The sequence below is a fragment of the Diabrotica virgifera genome, chromosome 1 (genome assembly GCF_917563875.1).
Source record: "Diabrotica virgifera virgifera chromosome 1, PGI_DIABVI_V3a".
In the NCBI taxonomy this organism is placed as follows: Eukaryota; Metazoa; Arthropoda; class Insecta; order Coleoptera; family Chrysomelidae; genus Diabrotica; species Diabrotica virgifera.
Genome location: NC_065443.1, coordinates 114,162,796 through 114,179,026, shown reverse-complemented (window position 1 = coordinate 114,179,026; position 16,231 = coordinate 114,162,796). Strand labels below are relative to the sequence as shown.

The 16,231-nt window shown below is 32.7% G+C and overlaps 1 protein-coding gene across 3 annotated transcripts in view; it reads right to left on the bottom strand.

Annotated features, from left to right (window-relative positions):
- The window catches only part of LOC114347881 (rootletin), a 370,585-nt gene that overhangs the window by 63,289 nt on the left and 291,065 nt on the right, over positions 1–16,231 (bottom strand). For all 3 annotated transcript variants that reach the window (XM_050659384.1, XM_050659370.1, XM_050659374.1), the window contains 4 exons: positions 15,534–15,664; positions 14,494–14,661; positions 14,230–14,424; positions 10,335–10,887 (listed from right to left, as the gene is read on the bottom strand). In XM_050659384.1, the coding sequence (XP_050515341.1) occupies positions 10,335–10,887; positions 14,230–14,424; positions 14,494–14,661; positions 15,534–15,664 (1,047 nt within the window). The remainder of the gene's footprint in view (positions 1–10,334; positions 10,888–14,229; positions 14,425–14,493; positions 14,662–15,533; positions 15,665–16,231) is intronic.

Here is a 16,231-nt window from a genome sequence, read left to right as displayed (position 1 = left end):
GTTTATTGGCCTCTACCTGCATGAGTATTTGGCTAGTCCATCGTTTTGGCATAAAGAAAAAATCCCTTATTCACCTACAATTTAGAGTTGGTATCGGACAAATACAACAAAGGTAAAAACTTTTCTCGTTCAGGGATAACTGTCGACCATTACACAATCTGCCTCTACTTCTTCTTCTCGTTCTTTAGTTAATTGGCAATTTTGAATTATAATGGGACAAATACAACAAAGGCAAAAATCTTTCTAGCTCAGGGGCAACTGCCGATCATTACAAGATTCCGTAATGTGGCCTCGGTTTCCTTATCCTTTTTCATCTTTCTGATGACCTCAACATTTGTTATTCTATCTACCCAACTTATTTTTAATATTCTTCGCCAGGTCCACATCTCGAATGCTTTAAGTCGATCGCTTATGTCTTTCTTTAAGGTCCAGGGCTCCACCCATACAGCAACACTGAATTATCTAGTCGTACGTAATTTTTGACATATTGTTCAAATTATTTATTATTTTATCAATTTCATTTCCAATATTTTGCTTTCCTCATAACTACGTTTGACGTTAATACGACATTTTTTTTTCGCATAAAGCAAAAATCAATTGAAGACAATAGGGCTTTTCATTCACAGTCATTTGTTTCTAGCTGTCATATGTCGTATAATCTCTGTATATTAATATTATACACAGATTATACAAAAGCTCGAAACAAATGACAATCGATGAAAAGCCCTATAAAGCAAATGTAAATAAAAACAGTTTAATTCATAGTAATTTTTTTATTCTAAAATTAACTTAATTTCTATTTACCATGATTTTAGACGTCTCGGATTCACTCCTGTCACTTCAGAATTGTCGAAGGTTGTTTCAAATCCCACATTTATGACTTTATTGCAATAATTAAATATTAAAATTTGAAATTATGCAGATATTGTTTGCTTTGAATTACTTAACATTTGTGTTAGTCTTTATTAGAAATGTTTAAAGTCTTCTTCTTCATTTTATGTAGACATGACTCTGTCTGTTTTTCAATGTGCCTACCGAAGTTGTCGTTCCATCTTTTTCGTGGTCTTCCCACTGATCGTCTTCCTATTGGGGAACCGTCTCTCGCTGTCCTGACTACTCTATTTGTTGTCATTCGGCTTATGTGGTCGTTCCATTATATTCTTCTGTTTTTCACCCAGTTATTAATGTTGTCCACCTTACATCTCCGTTGTATATCTGCAGCACTGAAGTAGTTTAAAGTAAAACATGAAACGCTTACTGAAAAAACAATGTCATACTTTCGAAAATAAAAAATTCTACAAAAATAAAAAAAAAGTCCTAAATGAATCTGTTTACAAAAAATGTTCAAATAAGCCACCATAAGCAGCGGAACAATAACCCAGCCTATTGTAAAAATTCCGTCTAACATTAGATAATGTTTCTGGACTAATACCTCTCATTGTATCAGAGATCTTTTCCCGTAATTCTTGGAGAGTATTAGGCCTATCGTCCTCAATTCCATATAGTTTGGACTTGATATACCCCCACATAAAAAAATCACAAGGTGAAAGATCAGGTGATCTTGCAGGCCAGAAAATATCTCCGTGGCCACTAATCAATCTATTAGGAAAAGTAGCACTGAGATATTCCCTGACGATGCGAGAATTATGTGCAGGGCAACCATCTTGTTGAAACCATATGGAATCGAAAGGTATTGGTAAATTACGAAGGGCCGGGACAATTTGATTTTGCAGAAGTTCCAAGTATTTCCGCCCAGTCAACATACCGTCTATAAAAAATGGACCTATGACATGATTCCCTATTATGCCTCCCCAAACATTTACTTTTCGAGGACGCTGAGTACGAGCGACATAAATCTGACGAGGATTTCTTCGAGACCAATACCGAGTGTTCATTGAATTGTGACGTCCATGCAGTGAAAATGTACATTCATCGGTAAACAAAACATTCTGTAAAAAATGTTCATCTTGATGTGACATTTCCATTGCATTTTGACAGAATTCTAAACGTCGATATTGATCTCCAGGGAATTGTTCGTTGGATTTATGTAACTTGTAGGGACGGTATCCATGCTTTTTCAAAATTTTACCTACTGTAAATCTTGAAAGTCCAAACTGTTCTCCGAGAAAAGATGTTGATTGAGTAGGATTTTGTTCAATACTTGCACAAATCAAAGTGTCCCTTAGTTCTAAATCTGGGTTTACCTCTCGTCGTCTACGAATTCCTCTTGGAGTAAACACGGATCCATAATTTAAAAAATTACGTACAATAGACTGAATTGTCGATCGTGTTGGTGTTGGCCTATTTGGGTACATATCTCTAAATTGTTGTCTGATCATGTTCTCTGGTAATCCATTAGCATGCCAGACAACAATTTGCACTTTTTCTTCTACCGTTAAAACCATGATTTCCACGAATTGTTTTTTCAGCAAAAAGTTTCTGTTTACCGTAGAAAACCACTTCTCGAACTCGAAGTGTTATAGTTTAATTTAACGTTCACTAGAGCCCACTTCAGTAGTTGTATGGAGGAGAATCAGATTAGAAGTTCGGGAAATGCTTCTAAGAATCAGTGCAGCATTTTCATGTGGCAGTTTATGGAATTTAATATTATTTATTTTATACTTAGTTAATTGGCACTCAGTCAAATGGTTTCGTTATAGGTATTTGTGAATTTGGAAATGTTTAGTTTTAGGACCTGATGCTTCTTGTGTGTTTTATTATTTTAGTTTGGAATAATCGACAGTTTTAGTTTGAAATTAAATTTCGGTTTGACGTCTATTTGTGTCAGATGAAAGTTTTTACCTCTGTTTTATTTGTGCCATAACAACCTAAAATTGCCAATTAATCAAAGAAGGTGAAGAAGAAGTAGAAGCAGATTATGTAATAGTCGGTAGTTATTCCTGAGCGAGAAAAGTTTTTAACTTTGTTGTATTTGTCCGATATTAACTATAAATGTAGATGTAGATTATTAAGGGATTTTTTCTTTATTCTGAGAGAATGAGCTGGCCAAAATACCCATGCAGGTAGAGGCCAATAAACCAAAAAGAAGAAGAGGTACATAACCTGATAAATCTGAGTTTGAAGAAACGTCATACGTAGAATTAGAATTATGACCGAGGTAAACTAGCTGACGTTTAAAGTTATAAAGGTGGAAACTATCCATAATGGTAATGTAAATTATAAGTTAATACCGATAAAATCCCACCTCCAGTAGTTTCATTTCTTTTTATCTTACAACTTAATACATTTTCCATCTTTTGAGCTATTTTGCCGGTTATCAGCGCGCTCATCACTGTATACTCATATCATTAGATAAGCTTTCTACAGTTTTTAGCATCTAATCTAGGTGGTTTCGAGTGGAAGCCATTAATTTCAAATCATCCATATTTATACAACCGTTGATTAAGCTTTACCACTACAGTATTGTTATTTTTTATGTCAAAACCTGAGTTAGTGGAGTTTAGCAGCTGGGATAGTATTGTTATATTTATATATATTATTATATACTCCGTCTAATATACTTACCGTTGCACGTCATCCGCGTCATAGCCCGTGACGTCACATGATACCAACACGAAATATTTAGGCGATAGGTGTGTTCTTTTTTAGAATCATTTTGCCGAGTACACTACAGGCCACTAGACATATTTTATTTTAAACGCGTAGAAATAATATTTGAAGATTTCTATTAATGTTAACTTAAAGAAATACACAATAATATATTTCTTTAATTTGTATAAATGGATTATAAAGCGTTTTTATGAAGTACATTTTTGTTCGGAACACATTGTAACTGTAATCGAACGAAGGTGACATTTTGGCATAAATTGGTAACATTTATTTGACAGTTGCGGTATTGACACTTTTTTACAGATTTGTTTTTATTCTTTACTATAAATATTTTTTTTATTATATTTATTGTTTTTATTATTTAGTTTAACGTAAGAATATAACTTAATTCTTGTTTTCTATTTCTAACGTTTTTATTTATTTACATTGAATATTAATTTGCTTTGTTGTATAATCCACTTCGAAAAAATTATGTGATATATTTGATTTAAAATGAATTTAACAATTTTTTGTAATTGGGCAACAATGTGATAATGTCAACTTAGATCTCTGACGTAGATAATGACGTGCAACGTTAAGTATATTAGACGGACTGTACCACGGTTCTTAGACATTACTACGGTTGCCTAAATCGACTAACCAATGAACATTAAGGGTGAGATTACGTCACGAGAGTTTACTGTCATTTGAATCGTAATATGATTTTTTTCGAATCCTGAGAAAACCAAGTATTTTAGAAAAATTTAAACGCAGGATGCAAGATTACATTATTACCGAGGGCGGAAAGCCCCTTAGAATAAACAAGCAGATTCTATTGAATGAAATATTTGAAATTAAATATCACACTTCTCTTTTATTTTCAGCCCTGTAACTTATTAAAATAAACATTATAGAAGTTTTCAGGGACTTTCAGCCCTCGGTAATAATGTAGTCTTTCATTCTGAGTTTAAATTTTTCAAAAATAATTATTAGTTTTCTCAGGATTCGAAAAAAATGAATACAATTAAAACACATTGAGAATTTTGACATGCGTCAAAATTTTGCATTAATTCAATGTAAAATTCTGAACTGTTGAATTCTAGCTTCCCTAATAATTATTGTACATCAAAAGACATTAGAAACTATTTGTAGAGGATTGAAATCTGTATTGGAAATAACTGTTAAAATTGGTCTACGTAATTAAACATATTCCAAAATTTTGTAAAAATGTAATACATTTTAGTTTTCAGCCCAAACTTAGGCCACACACAATGCAATAATGTTCACATTTTTGAACTGTCAATATTTTTATTTTATCATTTATTGTTTAAAAACAATACAGTTGATAAGATACCCTCAGTTGCGGAGAAAGGATTAATAATAAAGATTTTTTTATTCAGTCAATGGTGTGAGCACTGTCAGTTAAATAGTAACGTGTGGCCTTAATTTTACACGCATAATACCTATTGTGGCAAATGTAGATATCATATTTTTCAAAATGTTGGAATGCATTTAAATCGTAGTTAATCGTTAAACAATTTTAACTTTTGATTTTAATACAGATTTTAATTCTCTACAAGTATTCTCTCATGACTTTTGATGTAAAATAATTAGGGAAGCAGGAATTCAACAATTCAGAATTTTACATGGAGTTTCCTATGGCCCTTTTTACGATTCACCACCCGGTATAAGATAAAATGTGTACTATTTGTCTAATTATTTCATAATAACACAAATAATACACATATATACACAATAACATACATTCAATGATCGAAAATCATTTAAAAATATGGGAATGTAAACTCTTGTGACGTAAAGTCAAAAATATAAGTCTCCCCACCACCGTCGGACAAGACAACCGTAATAAAGTCTAATAACCGTGGTCCGACCCGACATGAATAACTGAATAAAAAAGTCTCATGAGAGAGGTAATAATAATTATTTTTTAAGTGTGTACAGTCCCACGGTTATGGGTCGGACAACTTTTCTCTATAGAACTTTTCATCGATTGTCATTTGTTTCGAGCTTCTGTCAAATGTCATATAATCCGTGTATAATATTAATATACACGGATTATACAACATTATGACAGAAGCTCCAAACAACTGACTGTGAATGAAAAGCCCTATTTCGGAAAATTTTAGAGAGGGGTCGTTTCGTTAATATAGAAGTTTCTAAACATTGGTGCGTCCGACAACTGGAGTACCCTTAAAAATTTGTCGGACAATATTACCAGTTAAATGTAAATATTTTTATCAAACAATCCTGCAAAAATCAGCTGTATGGGTATAAATTTTATGACTCTTTATGATGCTTGCGTATGGGAGTACACATGGGAGTCATAAGTGATGATTTTTTTTGCAGGATTGTTTGATACAAATACTTCACTTTAAGCATCCTGTTGTAGAACGCACCAAAGTTTAGAAGCTTCTATATTTACGAAACGCCCCCTATTGAAAATTTTCCGAAATAGAAAAGGTGTCCGACTCGACATGAATAACTGAATAAAAAAAATCTTATTAGGGAGGTAATATTTTTTTTAAGTGCGGGCCCAAGGTCTATATTGTCATTCACGGAATGACAAAGGTAGCTTTAAGGACATCACGATGTCATTAATTTTTAATAAAATAATTAAGTCCTAAAAATAAAATCAAATATCGACTCCGCTAGACTGTTTACAGCGTTAGATTTCGTTTTTGATAGTGAGTCACTCTTCAATTGATTGTTGAACTTATAGGTTATATTATACAATAAATTCATCAATCAAATCATTGAAGTGACTAAATGACCTACCCCAATCTTTTGACTAAAAATTTTTAAATAGCTAATTATAAAAATAAAAAACAAACAGAATACTAATAGTCTAAGATCCGAATAGGGGGTGGAAATGTACCCATCTGCTTGCCGGATGAAACATTTTTTTTATTAAATTTCATACATAGACAAATATTTCTAGCACGGGTTGCCTATCAAAATCGTGTCATAGCTATCCTTAAGGGGGGATGAAGGGGTTGAAATCAATATTCCAAATACATTTTTTTAAAAGTATGGTAGAATTATTTTATTTTTAAATTAAATAAGCATATTCAGTACAATTCATAGATTACCCAAGAAAAAAAACTAAGGAAAAATACTGGAAAATAAGCCAACGGTGGCAAATTTTTAAAAGACCCCTCAAAATATAATGAATTTTGCAGTGGACATCAGAACTCATCATTGGATCATGGTAAACAAAAGATTCAAAAAGATTTTATTAGCTTATGAGTTTCTCGAGGTAACGCTTTCAAGTTTTTTTAGTTTTATCTAATTTTGACTTTTTTATATCACTCAGAAGTCTAAACAAAGATTTTTTGCAAAAAGGGTGAAAATCAACATATTTATTATTGTTAAACAAATAATAAGCATAAAACAAAAAAAATCTCGACAGCGTTACGTCAAGGAATGTCTAAAGAAAATATGTACAAAATTCCAGGTGAGTTCGTCAAGCAGTTTTTGAGTTACAATGTCTATAGCCTGAAAAACCCAGTTTTGAGAAAAACGCGTTTAAAGTATTGTCAACTTTTATTTTCAATTTCTTTTTTGTCTGTCAAAAGGTGAAGTGATGCACACAATATGTTTTTAAATCGCGGAGTAATTTACAAAAGAAAATAAGAACAACTGTTGACCGTTTCCCACTACGCTCAAAGGCGCTGGCACGAACTTGCTGCAAAGCGAGTCGAAGGTAGGGAGATGAACAGGATGAGTGTTGAACAGCCCTACCTTCGACTCGATTTGCAGCAGGTTCGCGCCAGCACGCTTGAACGTAGTGAACAACGGTCAACAGTTGTTCTCATTTTCTTTAGTAAATTACTCCGCGATTCAAAAAGATATTCCTGTGTGCATCACTTTACGATTTGAAAGACAAAAAAGAAATTGAAAATAAAAGTTGACAATATTTTAAACGCGTTTTTAGGCCAGCAACCGAGGCTTTTCACCTCGCAATTTTTACAGAATGGATCGATTTGCTTGAAAATTTAAGAATAAGTAGTAGCTAGTCCAACGATCAAAATCTATATGATGCCGAAAGGCGCTTTTACCATGGGGGTGGTTGCCACCCCATCTCGGGGGTGGAAATTTTTTATTATATTTTGACCACAAAAGTTGATAAAATCATTCATTCTAAGCAAAAAATGTTCTATGCTTCTTTTCATGAGCATTTTTCAGTGCGTCACAAATGATAGAAAAAAAGGTAAGTCCATGATAATACACATTTATGACATTTATTCTAACATGGCATTTTAGTTAAATCTGACAGTTGTCACATTTTATTTGCAATTTGACATAAAAACAAATCAATTGAGTTTATTGCATTTATAAAATGGTATTTTCTTTGATTTGTATAGTCTTATAAATTGTACAGATTATATTCGTAGATATATTATATAATTAGTAAATATTTTTTTTTCGATTATAGCGCCATCTATTGATAACTAGAATAAATGTTATAAATATCACCGACGAAATGTAATCACCGACGTGCGTTTTTTCTGTCACATACAATTTAATGCGTTAGAAAGAAATCGAAAAACTGTGACGCACTGAAAGATCCTCATGAGAAAAAGCATATACATTTTTTTGATAAAATTAATAGTTATCGATTTATTCGCTATCGAAAGTGTTAATTTTTTATAAAAAAAATCAATGTTTTTCGATATACTTATTCATTTATGATTCACTCAATTTTTGCCGTAGAAAAATTTTTTCAAACCAAGTTGTTGGGAATTAAATAACCTACTATTTTATATTAAAACATTTTTCCTATCTCTGATGCTAATCTTTCTATTCTGAAGAAAATGGCATTTTTTACCAAACTACAAAAATTCGTTATTCGCTTTTAACTCCAGTTTTTTAAAAACTGATAAGCCAGTCAAACTTTTAGAATCTATTAATAATACATAAATAAATAAGAACGAATAAGACCAATGACTAAAAACACCGCTAACTTACATTATTGTGTTTCCAATTGGATTTCTCCTTTTTTTTTTTTTCAAAAAAATATATTGATTTTTTAACCGTAACTTTTTTATTTTTTATCTTAGAAAGTTTGGTAAAAACAATTTGATAGGTTTTTACAGGATCTATAAGACTATTAATATTAAATCTTTTTAAAATCCTCAGTCGCAAAAAGATAGACTTTGAAAGGGTTGGTAAAGGTGGTTTTTGCATGTTATTACAATCTTTAATTGTTAATAGCTCACTCAATTTTTACCGTAGAAAAAATTTTTGCAAACCATGTTCTTGGGAATTAAATAAACTACAATTTCATATTTAAACATTTGTTTCGTATCTCTGATGCTAATCTTGCTATTCTGAAGAAAAGGCCATTTTTTTCTAAACTACAAAAATTCTTCATTCACTTTTAACTCCAGTTTTCTAAAAACTAATCAAACAGTCAAACTTCTAGAACGTATTAATAATACATAAATGAAAAAGGTCAAATAAGGTCAATGACCAATTTTAATTAGGGTGGTGATTACGGGGTTGCTTGCGATCACTTTTTTGATGAAAAAAAATATGGACTGATATTCTTTTCATTATGTCACTTAATTTTTGAGCTAGAGACTTTTTTATTTCTGGAGATAGATATTTTTAAGTACTTTAAATTAGTTTCAACAAGTTGTTCTCTAAAAATGCATGGTTTTCCCGACTTTTGACTTTGAAACTACAATATTTAGCATTTGACGAAGAAGAGCCATCATATAATAAAGTATAGCTCTATTACTATTGGTCTTAAAGAAAATTTTAAAAACGGTTTTGTATATTTTTTCAAAAGGTACATTTAGAACGTTTTTTACTTAGAATGAACGTTTTTACCAACTTTTGCGATTAAAATATAAGAACAAATTTCCACCCCCGAGATGGGGTGGCAACCACCCCCATGGTAAAAGCGCCTTTCGGCATGATATAGATTTTGATCCTTGGACTATTCACTACTTATTCTCAAATTTTGAAGCAAATCGGTCCATTCTGTAAAAATTGCGAGGTTTTGTCCTATTTTAACCTTCATTACTTGGACTATTTCCTCAAAACTGCTTTTTTCAAAGGCTGTAGACATTGTAACTCAAAAACTACTTGACCGACCCACCTGAAATTTTGTATATACTATTTTCTTTAGACATTCCTTGAGGTAAGGCTGTCGAGTTATTTTTATTGTATGCTTATTTTTGTTTAACAATAATAAATATGTATGTTAATTTTCACCCTGTTTTCCAAAAAAAATTTCGTTGTTTTGAGTTCTGAGTGATATCATGATATCAAAAAGTCAAAATTAGATAAAACTAAAAAAACTCGACAGCATTACCTCGAGAAACTCATAAGCTAATAAAATCTTTTTGAATTTTTTGTTTACCATGATCCAATGATGCGTTCTGATGTGCACCGCAAAATTCATTAATATTTTGAGGTGTCTTTTAAAAATTTGCCACCGTTGGCTTAGTTTTCAGTATTTTTCCTTGAATTTTTTCTTGAGTAATATATGAATTGTACTGATTATGAATATTTAATTTAAAAATAAAATAATTCCACTTTCAAAAAAATGTGCTTGAAATATTGATTTCAACCCCTACGGCCCCCCCTTAAGGATAGCTATGACACGATTTTGATAGGCAACCCATGCTAGTCGTGTTTGTCTATGCATGAAATTTAATAAAAAAAATGTTTCATCCGGCAAGCAGATGGGTACATTTCGACCTCCTATTCGGATCCCATACTATAAGACATTGCAAGATAAAAATCCAACTTACCTATTAGCAATGCTTGCTGCTTGTCATTCTCAGCCCTTAACATCAACTCCTCATGTTGTTGGCACAAATTCTCAATATGACTTTGCAAATTTTCCATTCTTTCCATTAACTGCTGAATCTCCGCATCCTTTTCATTAGTTAATTTGTGTAAAGACTGTTGAAGCCTCTTCTCTAAAGAAGTTCGGATCTTCTCTTTCTCTTCAGTCAACTTCTTAACCATATCTTCGTTTTGTTGTTTCATTTTGTCAACCGTTTGTTTAAATTCAACTTCTTTGTTACCAGCTGCATGTGTCATGCTAGTCTTTACTTCTACGAATTTCTTCTCAGACCTTTCCAAGTCTTTGGCCACTTTAGCGATTTGAGCTTTCAGTTTTTCTTGTTTTATAAGTAATTCCTGCTGTTCTTTTTCCAACTGAGCTTTCTTGTCTTCGGAAGCTTCTAAATTGGTTTGGGCATCGAACAAAACGGCTTCTAGTGTTTCTTTTTCTGTTCTGGTAGTGGCTAATAATTCAAGGGTACGGTTCATTTCTTTGTCCATGGCATCGATGGTGCACTAGAAAAGAATAATTTAAATTATTAATGTTAAATATACAGGGTGAGTTTTTAGTGCGGGATCGGTCGATAACTCCATTATGGTATAAAATATCGAGAAAAGTTATTTAAAAAAATGTAGGCAATGATATTCTCCACGCTTGGAAAATATGTTCATTTCTACAGGGTGATCAGTAACTGCGTGGTATATCAAACATATAATTTTTTAAATGGGACACCCTATATATTTTTTCATATTTATGTTCCCCTCATAATTCTTGTTCATATAATATATGGTTTTGCATTACTATACAGAGTATTTAACAAGTTATGACCATTTTTATTTCGAAATCACTATGAGATTAACACCCTGTATATAAAGAAGTAATTCGTAGACAATAATTTGTTTTATGTAATAAGATAAACAATATACTGTAGTTTTTAAATCAAGTCCAATTCACATCATTGACGAATATTTGTATACAGGGTGAACTACAAAACCAAATTACGATTTTCTCTATTTTTTTAAATGGATCACCCTATATTTTATTTTTCAACATTATTGTATTTAAGATACTCTTTCATTTTTATATAGCATTCTCAATTTTCTCAATTTTTTTTAATAGATCACCCTATATATATATATTTTTTTTGAAATATTGTATTTATGATACTCTTTCATTTTTATATAGCATCTCCTATACCTAAACTTATTAGTTTCTGAGATATTTTTAGTTTTCTTCATTTGCCGGGAATACATTCAATTCTTATAAATATAAATAACTTAACAAATAAGTATTATGTAATAATATAACAAATATTTTCATTCAATAAATAACTAACAAAAAAATAATAAACCATAACAAAATTTAATGAATGTACCAATTAATGTTATGTTAAGGATATAAGTCTAAAGTAAATGTTGAAAATGACCACTTTCAATGTCTATGCAATTTTGTAACCGATATTCAAATGACCGAGCCACATTTCTAACATTTTTGTAAGTCAATATTATTAAAAGCTTCTTTTATTCTATTTTTCATATCATCAAGCGTTGTTGGATGCTTCTGGTATACAAGGTTTTTTATAATCAAGTATATCCAAATGGGAAATAAGCCACAATTTTACCTAAAAATGATTTTATTAACGTTTCGACGCCCAAGTCGGGTGTCGTTGTCAAAATACAAAATAATACTAAATAAACAAAAATGTTGTTGCTTAGTAAAAAATTCTTCTAATAATTTATTTAATCTGACTCATTTATATCGGCAATTCAGACACATATTATACATTTTAAAGTAGACGACTTTAAAATGATATTGCCAATATTTTATAAGAAGGTTATCAACATTATTTAATAAAATAGGGAATTTACCCTTCCTCTCAGGGAACCTGTTACCCCTAGAGAATTAATACCGACAGCTAATTCACCGAATGATTGTCGGTGTAAGTAATCTCCCGTCGGTATAAGTAAGTAAAGGAGGAGTTAGAAAGTGGTAGGGCACCCTTGTGTCCTGGGGTTGAGAAATCGGCTCCGAAGGTGGATGAACCAAAATCATGGCCAACGGCATAAGGATGTAGAAATAAAGGGGACACAAAAGGAAAGGACATGGTTCTTAGTACACTCATCGTGGTGCTAGAAACCAACAACGGCGTTACTGAACATGGCCCTCGGAAATCAAGATCCGACAGGGCTTCTTCTTCTTGATGTGCCTATCCGTGACGAATGTTGGCGATCATAATGACAATCTTTATTTTAATGCAGCAACGCGGAAAAGCTGCACGGATGTTGTGTTGAACCAGGTTCTGAGGTTCTTTAACCAGGACGTTCTTCTTCTTCCTGAACCACGCTTTTTAAATATTTTTCCTTGCAGGATGGTTTGTAGGAGGGCATATCTGGATTCATTTCGCATAATGTGTCGAAAGTATTCCAATTTTCGAGATTTGATGGTGGTTAGTACCTCTCGGTTCTTCCCCATTCTTCTAAGGACCTCTTCATTTGTGATCCGACAGAGCAGGCATGTATTTAGTATAGCCGAAAACAGACTTCTAAAAAACTGTTGAATGCAAGAATGCAGGGGAAGAGATCTGTCGAAAGACCGAGAAATTGACAGGAGGATGTTGTGGATGAAAACGCAATAAATCTCCTTGGAAGTAGATCGTGAAGGAAAACGGTTATAGACCGTAATGAGTGAAGAAGGGAGGCCAGGATTGAAGTGGACAGTAGAGCCATAGGATGGATGTACGCATATTTCTGATCTTCTAGGCGTCATTCTTCTGGTGCCAGTTGGAGAAGATTCTTTTTAGACAATAAGAGAGCTCAACTGAGAACAAGACATCTATGCATTAACGAGAACTATGTCATTAATGTCTGGCATAAGGGGAAAGTGTTATATGGTGAGCCCCCAGAGCGCTGGAGAACTCTGGAAGTTATAGCCTTGGCACAGTATGGGTGCACTGCCGTGCCTTAGAGCATTTCGTCTTGAGTCGAGGACATAAAATGAACACGAAATAAAAAGGGATAGTCCAGAAGAGGATTCAGAAATGAGTGACTCTTCTGATTCCAAAATGTGGAGGAAATGAGCAAAAGCTGATCTCATGTCACGGACTCTGTCTCCAACTCCAATAGGTTTCAATAATCCCAATCGGAGTTGTACAGGCGAATCTTCAGCACTGTAAGGGCAGCTTCCGTCGAACTTACTGTTTCTATGTGAGAATTTGGAGTCGTGTTGATACAAAAGCGTATACCTGGACCACTTAAAAGGTCTATCGGGTGCTGGCCGAAAGCTGCTCTACCGAAGTCTCATAAACTTCCAGAGATCATTGAGAGTAGAAAAATGATTCGAAAATGAAAACAATGAATCAATTCGTGATGATAAATTGTTATTTGTCTTTCTTAGAACTTAGTTTCCTTTCGTAACTCAGCAAATAAACTATTGAAAACCATTCCATACCTGAGTGACTCTTCGGATTCCAAAATGTGGAGGAAATGACCAAAAGCTGATCTCATGTCACGGACTCTGTCTCCAACTCCAATAGATTTCAATAATCCCAATCGGAGTTGAACAAGCGAATCTTCAGCACAGTAAGGGCAGCTTCCGTCGAACTTACTGTTTCTATGTGAGAATTTGGAGTCGTGTTGATACAAAAGCGTATACCTGGACCACTTAAAAGGTCTATCGGGTGCTGGCCGAAAGCTGCTCTACCGAAGTCTCATAAACTTCCAGAGATAATTGAGAGTAGAAAAATGATTCGAAAATGAAAACAATGAATCAATTCGTGATGATAAATTGTTGTTTGTCTTTCTTAGAACTTAGTGTCCTTTCGTAACTCCGCAAATAAACTATTAAAAACCATTCCATACCTGTTTTTCTTCACATTCCTTAACCAAGTCCTCTAAAGTTCTATTGACACGGGCATTTGTTTCATTTGCTTGTTCAAGCCTTTGTCGACATCTCACCAATTCTTCATTAAGACCGTCCCGTTTTCTACCAAGAACACTGAGTTGGTTACTGAGCTCATTTCGTTCTCTAGTCACTTGGTTTAGTTCCATTTCAATCTAAAAGAAAAATATAAAAAAATGTATAACTTTGTTTAGCGTGCAATAATATGTGAGAAAATTTCTTACTTTTTCTTTGTCAATTTCCAAAAATTTACATTTTTCAGACAAAGATACTTTATCTGACTCTATATCAAGTTTCTGTTGTTCTGCTTGTAACAATTCCTTACGGAGTGATTGAATATCACTTTGGTGGTCGTTACATTGATGCTGCAGTAATTTTTTCTCATCATCTAGCTAAACATAGAGAAAAACATACGTTAATAATAATAATAATAATAATTGCAAATTAGAATAAAGTCAGTAACCAAAAATATTTTTGATTTACTCATGAAAGAAAAGTAAAATAGAACTAAACACTTTATATCTTAAAACATATCAAATGAAGAGAAAGATTCTTCAAGAAAGCCAACCAACTACATTAAGATACAATGACGTGGATATCAGTAATGAAGTGATAAAATTCGAAATCCAATCACAAACACAAGTCGAGATCCTGATTGATTTCGGCTTGTTCAATCACAAAGTAATCCTTTAAATCCCACATTAATCTTAACTTCCTAAATTTTTATAGTTTCACCGTGTCTAATTGTGAAACATATCGATTAATAGCTTAATTAGAGTTTATTCAACTTCATACAAACTGAATAAATTCCCATATAGTGTTATTTCTAATTGTACTTCCTAGTGTTGCAATCGCTTCCTCATTGAAATTGTATTTGTAAGCTTTCAAAGTTCAAAGTTTTTTTTACTATGCTAGATGCATTAACCTCTATGCTGAGGTATACATTATTGGTAAACTTATAAATTAGGGGATTCGGGATCTTTTGAGTGCAGTCTACTATAAAATTTTACCTAACTAGCAACTGTAGTGTAATAATTCAGTAGCTGTCAATAAAACCATTTTTTACTCCACGACTTCAAACATTTATTTATCACCGTCGATCGAGAAGAAACGGGACACAGGGATTAGAAACAATTCGAAACTTATATTACATCGAATTGTCCACGGCTTGTGATTGTAGACTCGTAATTTGATTAAGAACTAGGATATGACGTTTGTTGTTTGTTTTGATTTAGTTAGTTATAACATGAAGTGTTTTACTTACTTTTCGTATATCTTCTAAAAGTTTCTTTTTGTCTAGTTCGAGATTTGTTGCTATGGTTTCTTTCTTTACTAAAGAATCATGAACATCTGTACGTTCACCTAAAGCTCTGTCAAGTTGGATTTCGTAATCAGCTAGAACAAAAATTAGCATATTATGTAAATAAGCACTTCATGATAGAAAACTACTACCAAATATTACACGAAACAAACAGGTAAAGATGAAAAACACCGAAAAATATTAAACAATGTTGGGCCTGAACATATACCAGATATAGCAGAGGACGAAATAAGGAAGACAATGAGCACTATGCAAAATAAAAAAGCTCCAGGTGAAGACGGAATAGTATTAGAAATGATTAAGTGTGAAGGACAATAAAAGTGAAGTACCCATAGCTTGGTTAAATACTCTTAAAAGACCAATGTGTCTATCAGTCGCAGTTTAAAAATCAAAGACAAAAGAAAGATGAAGCTCTTCAAGAATATGAGGTAGATATTGCCAGGTTAGTACGATATTCTTATCCAAGAGCTCCCGAAGACATGATGGAAAAGTTGGCTGTTCAAATATTTATTGATGGTCTTCGTTATCATGAAATGCAGAGAATACTGCGATTAGCTCGTCACAAGACGCTAGTTAATATGCAAACATAGCACTATGCAAAATATAGCACTATGCAAAATAAAAAAGCTCCAGGTGAAGAC